A 15,617-nucleotide genomic window follows, 5' to 3' on the forward strand; every position below is an offset into this window, starting at 1 on the left:
TGGTCTTTTCATTTTCTGACCTGGTAAACCACTATTCATTCAACTAGTATATCAAACAAAACCATCTGACTACTTCAGAGTTAGCTCTCAGTTCATAGAATTATAGAATCATTAAAGTTGGAAAAGAGTGTTAACAGCATATGCAATATAGCTTTGTCTAAAAAGATGTGCAATTAATGAAGTTTTGGAAACTATCTTTCCAGGATCAATATTGCTGTCAGTAGCCTTTTACATTAATTGTCAAAACCCTCCTCTTTTTCCATCAATAGCTTAATTCAGGCACTGGACAAAGAAGAGCAGTGACACACATCTGAAAACAAATTGCTGACTAAAACTCATTAAGAACACATAATCTAAACCAATTGCATTCTGATGTGTCATGTTACTTCCCAAGTTTCACTGTGGAAAGACACACTGGTTCCATCCATTTCGATAGTTACTAAGTAACACTCATATTTTAAACATATTAATTGTAAACATCTCAAACTCACACATTCTACAATACCAGAATTTTCCATTCAAACCTATAGCTTTTTGAACATCTTTTCAAGGTAAAATCATTTGCCTGTACAAAATCATCTTTATCAGTTTATGTCTGGGTCAACTGTATGCCATTCAGTTTGTATTCATGCAGCATCTCCATAGTTTCTGCAATGCATCCTACTCTCTTCACAAATCAGTCTCTAAAGGCTTTTGCATTGGCTACAACCGTCTTTTGGATTATCTTCATTTTTTTTCTGGGACTGAATACAGACAAGTTATGATACGACATGACAGATATATTTCTTTACATGAACAGCAGGATAGGCAGCCATACATCCACCAGCAATGGTGTTCCAGTGCACCTCTGTCAAATCTGCAGTGCACACAGTGGTGGCAGATTCTAGAGCCTACAGAGTATCATGTTTTTCCCAGAGACAGAAAATCTTAAGTGCCAAAAAGAAAACAATCAATGGCCCAACTGCAGGTTGAGAATGATGACTTTCTGGGAGATAAATCCCTTGAGAGAGAAGTACCTGAATAAAATCCCTTATTGTGCCTTCTCCAGAGGAAGAATGAAATGTGACCACCCAAAAGACAGTCTGTTGTGCACAGTCTGCTGAGGGACAACAGCGTGGAAGCAATAACAACAGAAACCTCAGGTCAGTTGCCAGTTTTAGAACCAGCTGTGGCTATGCATGTGGGGAAGCCTTACATTACCTTAAGTTAATGCAGACCGTTATGACCAGCATGGTACCCAGGCTATTGATTTGACTTATCTGCCAAGACCAACAATACTGATCACTTTTAATGTAGCTGAGCTATGACACTGTGGTGCAAGCAATCTCAGAAGAAAGACTGCAGGGAGACTGCAATCTAGTGAACCTGCTCCTCTTCTACCTTCCTCCTTTTCCTCTCTCTGCAAGAACACAGACAAGGAAAAGCAGATGGGGTCCCTTCTCTCAAGGTGAACAGCCAGCAGCACCCCTAACAGCAACTTCAGAGACAACCCTAAACAGCCTCTAAAAGCTGAGACTGGGGAACACTTGGAGAACCAAGAAACTACAGGAGATAGAGCTGCCAAACTCTTAAAACTCTCAACTGAGCGTATGCCAACTGAGATTTTTGAAAAGCTTGTGAAAGTGAAAGGCATTGCCCTGGCACCAGAACAATGGCTATCTACTAGTTCTGTTTCTAGCTGCTGCTCCAAAGTGCAGACACAGTAAAACTCAATGAAGAAGTTAAAAATTATCACAGTCAAACTTTTTTTTTTTTAACCTAGACTCAGTTTAAGAAATGTCTGGATGGAATTTTCTTAAAACCTTTTTAAAGCAAGTTACATGGAAAATTTCAGACTGCATGATTATTCTTTGGCAAAGTCACATGTAACTGAAAACAGGACCTTAAAATGGGAAACACTGGGCAACATGAATACAGGCAAGTACTTCCAAATCAATCTCAATATAATAACTGAAATTGCTTAAGTGATGGAGGTGGTTAAAGCTCAAGAGAAACACAGTCTCTAATTTAAGCATTTGTTTTTGTTTACATTTTTCAAATACTTCACTGTTAAGAGCATTATTTTAAAAGTACTCCAAAAATGCAAAGCTTTAAAAAAAAGATTTCTAACTCACATGCTGTATAGTGTTCCCTTTTATAATAGGCAATCAATCAATGGAGCAAAGACCTAGCTAAAGCTGATGGACTTAAATGATAACCTCTCCTTCTTTTACACTGGAAGCCTACCTATAGAGGTCACTTGACAGCACTTCCACAGTTCACCTCAGCTGTCTCATCACCTTTAGCTTCTGACTGTATTTATGAACAAGCAAACTCCTCATAACTTTGATGACACAGAAATATGTTCTCTGTATCCAAAACTGCCCCTTGCCAGACAGTATACTGCTTTTCTCCTTTCTGTAAGAAAATCAATCAATATGGAAAATATTGCAAGTATCTGATCAGTTTTCAGAAATCCAAAGTATCTTCCTCTGATACTCTTGACCCCTTGCAATGCGAACTTCATTTTCCTTTCATCTCAGTAATTACACTGCCTTTTAGAAGAATGCGGTGCATTGTCACTTTTCTGAATGGATCGTTGGTATAAGAGTTCACTGAAATTCTTTATCTCTTCCCAGCACTACCTTGTTCTAGTCTTAGTTTCATGTAGCCATAGACAAATGAAGTATACAGCTCATGTGAAGAGAATCACGGAGAAAAACCAGACTCTCTCCAAAGCTGTATCACGGGGTATGCCACACAGTAGAAATATAAAGCACTGTTTCAGATGCTACTTCTTACTCACGTAACTGCAGTTTATACACCATGGGTTATAAAACATGCTTTGGATTATAGATCGTGGAGCATGCAGTTCACTTGAGGATGTATAATGTATTCTTCCATCACCGACCTAAGATTCTTTTAAAATTCAGCTTCTTCAGAGGAACATGGCACAATGCCCACTCTAACAAATACAGGCATACTGTCTCTCCTGACTCCAATTCATCCAAATCCCAAATGCAAACCTTCTGTCAATGAGAAGGGGTATTTCTATATAAACAGTAGATGGTAATATGTAATGCAAATAGTTTATTTTTAGTAAGAAGGTTGCTGTCTCTGCTGACTAAATCAATTATACTTCATACCCATAATTGCTGGTTGACAATTAGCAAAAATCAACATTATGTAATGACTAAGAAGTGCAATAGATTAGCAAGCCTTTATTTACAGAGCCTGAACAGCATACTAGATATACTGGGAACCATCAGATAAGACCATTAACCACCTGCATACCATAAGAAAACCATATAAGAGATTACTTTCTTTATGTGACAGTTGTTGCGTATCTACATTTCTCCATTATGCCCTCGGGGATTCCAAACAAACAGTCTGAAACTCAGTTACATTTCTTTGGTTCCTCCGGGAAAATATCCACTTGATACTCAAATACTGGACCAAAAATGCAATTCATAAAAAAGATGCATTCAGATAATTTGAAATTGGGGTAGTAAGCAGTCCACTGTCTCAAAATAATTTGTTGCCAGGATTTCAGGAGCAGATCCTAGCTGGAAAAAACAACCAAGTGGAGGGTTCAAATCAGTTGGCAGGTAAGAGGTCCTCCATCAGCTCTTTGTCAATCCTACCATATGGGACTTACCAAAGAAAGAAAGTGGCAGGTTGGAGTGGAAATCTTCCTTGCTCATTTTCCCTTGATTTAATGTACCTTTGCGTGTGAGTTGAAGCAACCTCTTGGCTGTTCTACCTCATACCCAGGCCAGACTAGTTCTCTGTTCACCTCGTGATGTCTCCCAGGAACAGAACTTGGCTACTGAGGAAAACTGACCTTGTAGGCTCAAAACCTCTCCACGGTATAATTTGTTGTGTTTTCCAGTATAAAGTGGAATGAAAGTATACATTATTGCAGACATATTCAAGAACTGTTCAAGACTAAGTGCTCCAATTTTTAAGCAGCTTGCTGTATGAAAAGCATAATTAGCCTTGCAAAACCCCTTTCCAACTAGTCTTTTTAAAAAATCTCATATAAACTCTAGTGCTATTAGCACAGGCACTAATATGGAATCTAACGAAGAAACTATGTAAATGCAAACTCTGTTTGAATGCAAACTAGTTCCAGTAAGCCCTTACACTAAGATACAATATCACGTGTCTTATATCTTAAAAGTATTGCAGAAAAGACTTAAGATGAGTTCAAAACTTCCTTTTGCATACTCTAATTCCTAGCATTTATTTAGGATCACCTAAATTGCCAGGTACCACAGGAGAAAAATGCAACCTGTACGTTCAAATCAAATAAATAAATAAGAATTGCCATTCAGAAACTGCTTAAAATAATCTGAATAGATTTCATGCAAACAAGTCCCAGACATTAAAATTGAATATATTATTATGATATGATCTCCTTGTAAAATTAAAGGTCTTACTTCATAAGCTACAACTTCACAAGACCAAAGGTTTCTCCAACCCTAGGACTGGATTAATTTATGGGAAAAAACAGCATGGGAAACCTGAAAATATTTCTCTTGCTAGTTTCCTTTCTTTGTTTTTCCCTTTTTTCTTTCATTTCTTGATGTTGGCTGTGTTCAGAAAATTGTTTGTAAGTAGACATAGGAGAGAAAAGTCAGTGAATGGAATACAAATGAGGAAAACCACATTTATGATATTATTAATATAATTCCTTTGGATCTATTCAAATACTCAGGCTAAGATTTGGAAATAAGTAAGAACCTTCCATATACTGAAACTGAATAGAATCTGAAAGGAGGCAAGATGAATGTATTTTCACCGTGCATCTCTTGTTAGCACCATGCAACAGAGTACTACAAATAAGTGACTAGGATCTTTATTCACTGGCACATTTTGTCTCCATCACTGTGTGTGAAGCTTTAATACAGTCTTGGTTTTGTTCCTATTTACAACTATTAATTTGGACAAAAAAATGCTAGTCCATAGTCAGTTACATGGATTTCCTATTGATATAGCCACCACCAAAGCTCACAGAGAAAAAAGGTTGTGTGGAAGTGTAAGCTTCTCAGTGTGTTTTAAGATGTCACAATCAGTAATAGCTTGGTTGTAGGTATTATGTGCTATAATTCTTTAAAACTTTCAATTACAACAATTATTTTTTAAAAAATGCACACAAATATCATATCAAATACAAATGATAAATTACAAGCAACCTCTGTTTATTAAGAAATAATTAGAAAAACTTTCAGCAGAATGAAATCTACACATGTGCAATTTTATCTGCATATGCAGATTGTTTAGAGTGAACATATGAACTTTAAAACTGAGATTAAAAAGAGATTTAAAAGATTTTATAAAATAATAGCATTATATTAACTTTTCAAAACACCTTTGTTTCTAATGACTACATTAAGAGAATCAACTTATAATGATATGAGTCCTGTGCTACTTAAAAATACGTCAGCTCTTCAATTACTCTTATTCTCATGACTATAACTCAACAGAAAAAAGTATTCTGTGTTGAATATTGGCACATGGTTTCCTAAAAAAAGCAACATTAATGATGCAAACACAATCCTGCTGCTATGAATTACGTACAATTTGAAATGACTGTTGTGTGCAAATTTTTTTCTTCCTTCAAATGAGCTGGCTGCCCACAGAGAAAATTGGTTTTCTTCAGAATTTAATAGAATCAATCTCCTAGCATTTAAAACATTTGATTTCAAGCAGGATTTGGGCTAGAGCATTCCACCTTAGACCTACAAATATTATCCAACACAAGCAAAGTAATTCAAAAGGTTCTGAAATACAGATTTACCTGATAGATCTCCAGTATTGCTGCTGCTCCACAAAGCACATTAAAAATAGATACCAGACACAAAGAAAAAAATCCTGCAGTTGAGAAAATGCTTGTAAGATGGAAACTTTTCTGAGCGAAAGGTAAAAGGACTTTGGAGCTACACTATCCATGGTTTTTACAGCTGAGGAACTTAGCTGACTTGTGTCAGCATGCAGAAGTTGAGAATTTTTATTTTTCATACTGTATTAATTTCTGTTCATGGTAGCCTAACACCATCCCAAAACTTTGTTCAATGTTCAAGAACCGATATTGCTAAGAGGAGCCTGACGAATGCAAGAGGCAACCTACAGTAGCCTGCAGAGTACAGCAGATCTGGGCAGCACTGTGAAGGTACTGTAAGACATTGTGAGGATCCCATACATCATATAGTGGAAACTAGCTGTGCTCAATACCATTCAAAATTATTTCAACATTGAGTAGTCTGCTGTCATTTCCATGGTGTCAGCTTTCCAACCCGTGAAATAAGCACGCAGATCTTTCCTGCCCTTGGGATGGTATTGTGAATTACTACAACAAAGTTTCCAAAGCACTTTAAGACCCCTGGATAAAGGTGCTGGATGAGTGAGAAAGATCTTTCCGTATGCTTTTTTTTTTTTCCCCCAGAGTATAACTCAGATCTTACTTTGCTTCCAGTGCCAGCGCAATGATGCCTGCAGCCATAGGTGCAGAGGCTGAGGTTCCAGTATGGCTGTCTGTGCAACGCTGCCTCAGGTCTGTGGTGATCTGGAAGAAATTGAAAATTGAATGTATGAAATTTAGAACACAGCTTCAGAAATAAGAACAGGTTTCATTTGCTCGAATTAGTTGCAATTACGTGGAGGGTATTTCCCTCTTTCATTGCAAGGAAAGGCAAAAAAAGGGTGTCTGAACACATGATGTTACATGTTCTGAGCTTGAAGTCACGTGAACATGGAGAAGTGTTCTCTGTCTTGCACTGAAAACATAAGTAAGTCTCCATTTTTTTCATGGCGTGATCAACAAAAATACTTGTAAATTAGAAAAACATGCAGAGGGTTTTAAAACTGCACAGTTATAATTCTGCCCTTCTGTTTGCATTTATAGAGCTCTTTCCATCCAAGAATCTCAAAGCACTTTACAAATGGGAATGAACTAAATCTTACAGTGCTCCTTATATACAGACTGGTTATGCCCATTTTAGAGATTATAAAAGTGGTACGGAGGGGTTAATTAGGCTGCCTGAAGTCAGACTGGAAGTATGTGAAAGAACAGAATACAGTTGGGCTCATGCTAAGTACCGTGTTTAATCCTTCCTTCATGCCTTATGAAATTAAGGAACAATTAATTGGAAAATCCTGATGTAATCACAAATTTAGGCTAGACATTACTGGCCAATTAGTTAATTGCAGCTTTAAATTGTTATGTATTGCTTAACTATATGCTGCCACATATTTTTATATGTAATCTAAGTGGATGTATAATGTGCAATACCACCTAGAGGCACAGACTTCTACTTAGTGTTAGGGTGCTCCAATCTCACAAAGAATTTTAGTCACTGCTACCTAACAGGAGCTCAAGCAAAACCCGAGCGGACTTGAGAACAGTTACTAGCAGACAGCAGCCCACAGCATGGAAACCTCCATGAAGGTGGCAGTGAATGACCTGTGATGTCAAACCTTATTCTCAGCATTTCAGCTGATCCCAGAGATTCAGTCACTAGTAGACATAAAATATCTGCCTGAAGGGCAGAGGAGAAGTTGCTTACACAGCTTCTTACCTAAGCATACAGAATTATCGTGTCTCCATTTTGTCTAATTCACTAGTATTGTACTTCATTTGCAACATGGATATGCACAAGGGTGGGAGAGGATCAGAGGATCGGAAAATCACAAAAAAAGCACAGGGCATGTAAAAAATACCTGTCTAGTTCTGAAACTGAAAGATATGCAAAATATGATCTGAAAAAACAGCCACAACCCATCTGGCCAGAATACCAGTAATATCATGTAGGATGCATGTGTTTCACACATTTGCATTAGCCAAATTCAGTAGTATATGTATTACATAATTTGTATAAGGCTGCTGAAAGTTTTCATGACATGTAAGTGTACGCAAGCTAACACAAAAGATTTCTAATAGCGAAGGAGCTAACAGCACCCAGGAAATGATTGTGGAAAGGAAGTAGTGAGCAAGAGAAATAAAATGGAAGCTTCTAGAAGTTGAAAAATATGGATTAAAAGATTTATAATGTCGTATCCTTACATTAGTGAACTTACCAAAGGCCAGATTCAATAATAATGAGGTCTAGAAAGAACATATTTTCCCTATTATTTAATGCATACCTTGTTAAACAATTTCTTTTATCTTTCATCAACTAAAAGTTGAACCCCATAAATAAAATGTTAATATAATATCTTTATCTCTTGCCTTCCCTCCTACTGACTGTGTATTAATTTAGACAATGAAAATTAATAGTGTTGGAAAAAACCTTTATGCATGCAAATTCCATAAATGTCCTGACAATATTAAGAGGTGAAACTGCAGCAGGAACGGCCCTAACATTACACTGCCTATATGTGTGAATGCAAGTAGTGATTTTGCAAGTGGGATTGATATGGCCAAGGACTACAGGGAGACACGCACCCAAATAGAGACATACAAGATTCAGGTATCCCATTTGGAAAAAAAAAATGGTCAGTCCTGTGGCACGGAGTGGAAGGGAGGCCAGGAAGAAGAGAGGCCAGAAAAGCAACTAATACATGCTTCTCTCTTCTGTAGCCTGGTACCTTGTCCCCTGCAAAAACGTGGTGCAGCAGGTGCTTTCCTCAGAGTACCAAAGGGTAGCAAAGCCTACAGGAGCTCAGGCAGGGAGAAGTGCCCTCAGAGTAGCTTTTCCTTAAGAGACAGCCTCTCTCGATACAGTGAAAAGCACACTGTGTTGTGCTCTCTGTGTTTCTCAGCCTCTGGAAGAACATGCTTCCAGAGTGTTTTTACTGTCCCGTAGCTACAGATACCAAGCAGAATAAACCACGACACCTCTTTATTTGGCAATGTTGCCTCTCACATTCTAAGTGGATGTTGTGGCAGCAGTCTGAACTACAGACCCTTGTCTCTCTCTTTCACTCAGCAAATATTTCAGTGGAAAATGTGTTGGGAAAGCTTCTTAAATGGAAATCCCATTTGAGCTGTTTCAAAGGAAAGTTACTGACAGGAGCTGAGATGTTTAGGCGTAAATTACCTCCAAGATCTGAGGCGTGCTTTTCAGCACTGTGGATTCACTGTCAGAGAAGTGTTGCCTCTACCCTGAGAAAAAAAGAGTACAGGACCACCAACAGGCGAGCAAGTTTCAAGAAGAAAAGTGGTGCCCTAAATTCCTGAACCACATGAGGGCAACATCATTAATCACAATAAAAGGACATGGTATTTGACAGCACCATGAAGCTGTCATTAGCTATCATTCAGATCAGTAGGGTGGGGAGAAGGAGAAATTTTTGAATCTTTTGTTGGGTACAGCATGTTTGTATGCTGCAAATACCTTTGTGACAACTGCTGATCTATGAAAATGCTGATCAGACTACCCAAGAGAAGTCCATGCAGTATTTCTAGCGCCACGAGTTATATCCACTTCTAAATCTTTCGAATCAGCTAGATTTGACTGAAGACAGTGACAATGTTTCTGGTACTGGCCTAGTTTAATCAACATGAAATTAGCAACCTAGGATGGACACCCTGATGAAAGGCAGCCAAAAATTATAGAAATGACCAAAATGCACTGTAATACCTGCCATGCGCAGAAGTCCAACAGGTTTCAGAAAATGCAGACATTTGTTAAAGAAAAAACTCTAGACACACTGTAATAGTTTTACAGAAGCAACTTGCTCTGAAGAATTAAGGAGGTGCCATTTCTGTACAGCCATTATTAAGGCTGCATCATCAATCTTTCCATAGTTTTTCACTGACTGGGAGGTTAATGACTAAGGTCAAAAATGGGATTTCCCTTAGCAGAGAACATGCTCATTCTTTCCTCTCCCAAGTCTCTGCATTTCTTGCTCTTTCATATTTCATGACACAAGCTTTCTGAACTGATTGAACCATTTTTTGCCTTCTGCTACAGTTCTTCAAGACATGTTAGTTTCTATGAATCTGTGTCCCTAGAAGTAACAAGTGTTTAACAAAAATCTGCTGTTCCTTCTCATATCCTTTGTGTATCTGTATCTACCCAAAATTGAAGGTGCCTTGTTGTGTATGTCTTGACACTCTGAAAAAGTTTCTGAACACAAGCAGGTTTTTGTTTGTGTTTTAAGAACTGGCAGGAGATGCTGGGTTTTTTTGTGGTTTTGTTTCAAGCTCTGGTTAGAGCAGAAGCTAGTTAGCAAGGCAGAAATACACCTTAGAAGAGAAAGAAACTCAGCAGATGAACTGGCATTTTTTAGAAGACAAAGAGATAGGTGGAGCAGTAAGTAGGGAGGTTATTTTCAGCAGGTAAGTCATGTAATAGGTTTATAAATTGTATCTGTGAGGGACTTTCATATGTTAATTCCTTAGTGCTCTAAGAAATAATTTGAAAAGGGAATTCAAAGGGAATGTGATGCATTTGTGCGACATGTTTGATAAATGAAAGGACCATATAGATGACTCTATTAAGTGGTGCTTAACCTATCCTAGCTCCATGAACTGGAGTGGGGATGCTATCTTCCAGCATTGTCCTATAGTATTCAAAACAGCAAAGAAGAGAATAATAGGAAAAAATACCTTGACAACTGTATATTATTAGCCAATACTTCTGCACTCACTTGTTATGAGAGATAACGTCTATGAAGAAGTATATTTATTTTTAAGGTCTGTACCTACTGTTGATTTGCCTTTATCCCAGAGTGTGAGTTTCTATGCTTATACCTATGCCAGCACTTGGCAGCTGCTCTTGAAAACACCTAAAAGTAATTCTAGTTCTTTTCTCTAAGAGTCAATGTAAAAAGTATACCCCCATTTGCATTTGTGAAATGTTCGTATGCTTTGGGCATGTTAATAGATCCAAAGTTTGGAATCTTGGTCCATAATGGGCTAACAGTTACTGCAATAAATTTTGTTACAGCATGAAGTCAAGCACAGTTGGAGTACCTTCCACGAGCCACAAGGAACTCATGCAAGATGGTAACATCAGTGTTTGTTTAACTGTAGTTGTTAGCTCAAATTATTTCAGTCCAGAATTTGCTTCCATTTACTTTACTTCAAAATCAGTAAAAAAAGCTCCATATGGAAAACAGAGTTATATGGGTGAAATTATGTTCTTAAGCTATCATGGTACAAGACTGAAAAAACCTTCTAAAATTATGTTACATCCCATATTTGTAACAAGCAATTATAAAAATGTATAGTAATGAAAAGAGAAAAAAACAAAGTCCTTAGTGTAGTTATAGAAGTGTGGGTGTTTCTATTAGTCTGTATTGAAACCAAAACATTTTTATAAGAATTTCTAGTCCACACAATGAGTGCCTAATACTTGGCTACTGTTTGTTCATCTACCTTATAACACATTCTACACATAATGGTTATAAAAACAGAAAAAAATATTAAAATTAAGAACTGCAATGAAAAGTATGAAGGAACTGTGGAATATGACCATTCAGTGTCCCTTAACCACAGATAGGTATTTCTGTAGTACAGCACTGCAGAATCTCTCATGATATTGGAGTTTGTTCTGAGTAACATGACAATAAATAAGAATGAGTTAATTTGATTTTGATTGTAAATCCCATGCCAGGTCACTTCTTCCTGATTTACTGCAGTAGTATTTTTTCTTCCTATTTTGAATATAGCAGTCTCACTCCAACAAACCAAATCACTATATGGCTTGAACAAACATTGTTACTGTCTTCATATTATGGCATGAAGTCAACTTCATAGCTGTGTACTGGATAAAAATGTATATCCATAAGAGAATTTGGAGAATTTAAATTTAATAATAATATTTCTATTCTTCTTCTATTGTTTTATTTTCCCTTTAAACTTACTGCAAGCTCTAAGCTTTTTGTGGAAAGATATGAAAGCAATCTCTGACTCAAAAGGAGCAGCAGCTTAAATAACAATGTGAGATATGATGTGGTGAAAAGGATGTATGATGCAACAATGAAAACAAATACACATCATCTTTATTCTAGACTCCTTTAGCATTTTATAGCAGTTGAAAAACTTTGTCCTCAAAATTTTCAGTTCTGTCTTTAGTTCAATTCTTGTTTCAAACAAGACTTCTTTCCAATTTGATAGGTCTTTAGGAGGATTGGATTTTAGCAGATGATTTAGAGAATAGCGATGCTACTGCTACTGCTCTCAAAATCAGTCTATGAGCAAGAGAGTCACACAGGTGAGAGCAATGTCCCTGTCTCCATGTGTGTTCATGTTGAAAGGCATGCTTATTATTCAGTTTGAAAAGCTGGCTTCACAATTTCACAGCATTTCTCACCAGGCTGTAGCACAACAGAAGCATGTACTTGTTATCCCTGTTGGGCATAACTGGTTTACGCACAACACAAACAGAAAGCTGTAGACGACATCTACTGTACACTGTTCTGCTTTGTTACTGAAGGTGTCTGAAGGGGGAGCAGGCTTGCCTGCCTTCAAATGCCAAATGCCAGTAGTAAAACACCCTCAAATAGGTTGTGTGTTTCAGAAGTCAACTGATAATATCGTACAGGAAAAGAGTCTTGTAGGGAATATTTATGGTCTGATAGTCAAGCATTTGAGATCAGTGAATCTTACAGCGCATGCAACATCAAAGTTGCTTTGCACAAGGGTGCAAGGTTAAACTTAGTTCTGGTAAATAAAGGATCAACAGGCTTGGGTTAATTCTTGTGCTTTTACCATTCACGCTGTAAAATTATGCACTCTGTAAGAATAATCTAAAATTGGCATATGCAACTGGGTTGCTCCCAAAAGAATGGAGGATCCAATTAGTAAAAGCAATCAGTGCTTATAGAATTGGTGGATTTAAGTTAAAAGTTATTTTTACTTATCTCTGATAGCCTGTGTGAGATCTCCAATGGAGACTCCAAGCTGACATTTTTAAAGAGGTGTATCTTTAAATCTTTTAAATAATGTTTATGTAAAATCTCTTCATTATTTTTGTAATAATGGGATAATGTTTGTTCATTCTCTACATAATTAATGTTTCATTTGTAAAGTATGTCTTTCAAAAATCTTACAATAAAATATAAACCTGCAAGTATTAGGACAGTACATAAATTCTAGAAGTGATGGGTACTATACTTCGGTAAACTAAAAAATTATCTATTCTTGTGGTTCATACGAAGGTCTTTAACAATAAAGGTGAGATCACCTCCAGGTCTTTCTGAGTCTAGCGTAATTCACGAGGCAGTGACACATCAGAAATAAGCAATGGTCTCTCATTGAAACAGTAATTCTGTAAAAGCAGAAAGTCCATGCTAATTGAAAAGAATGGAAGACAATAATCGAGAAAACTACAGCTATTAAAAAATCAGAAGAATGCGCTAAGTAGACAACTGAAATAAGGACTGAGAAACATACAGATATTTTACTAGATTTTTAAAAAACGAGCAAGCATATACTGGTCAACAAAACAAGTATTGACAGGTGCAAAAAGTAATACATAATTAAATAAAAGTGAATAAAACCCGAAGTGGATAGCAGTGAATAAAAATTAGAGGACAGAAGGTGCATAGGAGGTGGTAAGGAAAGACAAAAGTCAAATGGTGAAGCCTACAAGAACAGAATAAAGTATAAGGATGTTTTACTTTCAAATATATCAGAAGCAAAAGAACCCCCAAAACAGTATTCTTTTAATTGTTCAGAAATAATAGAACAATTAATAGCAGTGTAAAGTAAATGGCTATTTCACTGAATGTTCCTTTTTGGAAAAAAAGATCTAAATGAAGTTTTCAGAGCATACAAAGATGATAAATCATCTTCCTATTTTTAGATATTATTTTGAATGGCAAGTTTAAATCAGAAAGTTTGGAAGCACAAAAGACTTTTACAAGAGCTGGACAGGTAACATGTTAGACTGTACTGTTGATTTTAGCATGTCTTTGAACAGTGGAGAAGTTCCAGAAGATCAAAAGAAAACCACACAGTGTCAATATTTTGAAAGGGTCAGCAGTATTGCCCTAATAATTTAATCTATTTGCCAAGTTTTTATCTGTGTAAAACAGCTGATAAAGGATCTAAACTAATTATGAATAAATTAATTAACTTGTAGTATAGTTAATGGTGGATAACATAAGCTGCTGGAAAAGAGAGCTTGCCAAAGTGCTGCAGTTTTTTTTTTCTGGCCATCACTTTTGTTGAAATTAGTATAGTCAGAATTCTGTAAGACACATAATGTAATACTGTACATTAAAAAAAAATTGAATTTAAGAGATTAAAAATGTGTATGATACATAATACATAGATTTAAAATGGGATAACTACAAGGTCTCAAAATGTAAGCATATATAAGAAATCAGATATATATTTAGAAGCAGAGAAATGTTAAAAATGCTTATAGCTCACATAAGAAATTAGTTTTGGTTCTAATCAGATATTCTACAATTCAGTTCTTGGCATTGATACGACCTAAAGCTTTTATCAAAGACTTGGAAGAAAACGCCAGCACCTTCTGATGAATTTTGCACTTGGAGAAACATCAGAGAAAGAGAAAGTGATGGTGAGGGCTGGTCTGGACCGAGTACTAAAGCAGTGATAAACGCTTCAATAAAGACACCATAACTACCCTCATATCCATCTTTGGACCACCAACTCTGAAAAAGAGAAGCAGCAGCTCTGAAGGTGGGTTGGGCATCACACAGTGATGAACACATTACGTGACAGTGAAGCTAACCAGTCTCGAGAGGGGAACTGAGCTGGTGCTCACAGATACACATTTTCCCGTGCATTTGGCACTGATACTGCTACTACCTGACTGGTGTGTCCAGTTTGGGTGCTCAAGGCTCATAAAATGGGAGAGGGTATATAAGAAAATATACCTTATGCAGAATGATGCAAGAAGCTTACCTTCATTTGTCAAAAGGGATTAACTGATCAGGCTATATGGGTAGGGAGAAAGACGTTAGACAACTAGAGTGCTCTTCATACTAGCAATAAAATCTGTGACATGACCAAACGCCTAGAAACTGAAGCTAGAGGAGCTCAGATAGCAAACAAAAAAATTTATAACGGCAATGGGTAATTACAACCACTTGCCTTAAATTTAAGTGGATTTTCTGTCACTGGAAACTTTGAAAGCAAGATTGATTGTATTTATGAAAATTATTGTTGAGTTGACAGGAACTGCTGGATCTGAAGGACTCAGGGAAGTCCTACAGACTCAGCTAAGCAAGAGGTCAGGCTGGGGAACCACAATTGCCTCTGCTCACCTCATGTTGTATTAGTCTGGCTTAAACATGAATAAGTTAGTGAAGGTCTTTTAAAGGACAGTAGGGGGAATTTAATCACAGAAGTGAGGCCTGCTAGGAGACGGAGTAATTTCTTTTCTTTATTATTATTTATCATGGAGAACAAGAAACATGCCAGGAAGAGAGATAAGGTTTCAGTGGAGAGAAGCAAGTTAAGAGCAGAAAAATTACTGGAACGAAGAACTACCTCAGAACAAGTTTAAAACAAAAATTAGATCATCTGAAAATAAAGGAGGATCCAAGAAGGGATGGCCAGCATCCCAGAATCCTGAAAGGCAAGGCAGACACTATTAAAAAAACATAGCTGAAAGAATTTTTAACTCCTCACTGACACCAAGAAAGGTATCTGCTATGTACCAGAAAGAAGGTAATGTTACATGGGTGCTCAAGGAAACATCTGGGGGAAT

General features: G+C 36.9%; 1 protein-coding gene across 1 annotated transcript in view; it reads right to left on the reverse strand.

Moving 5' to 3' along the window:
* The window catches only part of PCSK5 (proprotein convertase subtilisin/kexin type 5), a 254,875-nt gene that overhangs the window by 115,961 nt on the left and 123,297 nt on the right, over nucleotides 1–15,617 (reverse strand). The window contains exon 9 of the mRNA XM_035891730.1: nucleotides 6,447–6,547. Within this exon, the coding sequence (XP_035747623.1) occupies nucleotides 6,447–6,547 (101 nt within the window). The remainder of the gene's footprint in view (nucleotides 1–6,446; nucleotides 6,548–15,617) is intronic.

This window comes from Egretta garzetta, unplaced genomic scaffold, assembly GCF_000687185.1.
Source record: "Egretta garzetta isolate BGI_Z169 unplaced genomic scaffold, ASM68718v1 scaffold353, whole genome shotgun sequence".
Lineage (NCBI taxonomy): Eukaryota > Metazoa > Chordata > Aves > Pelecaniformes > Ardeidae > Egretta > Egretta garzetta.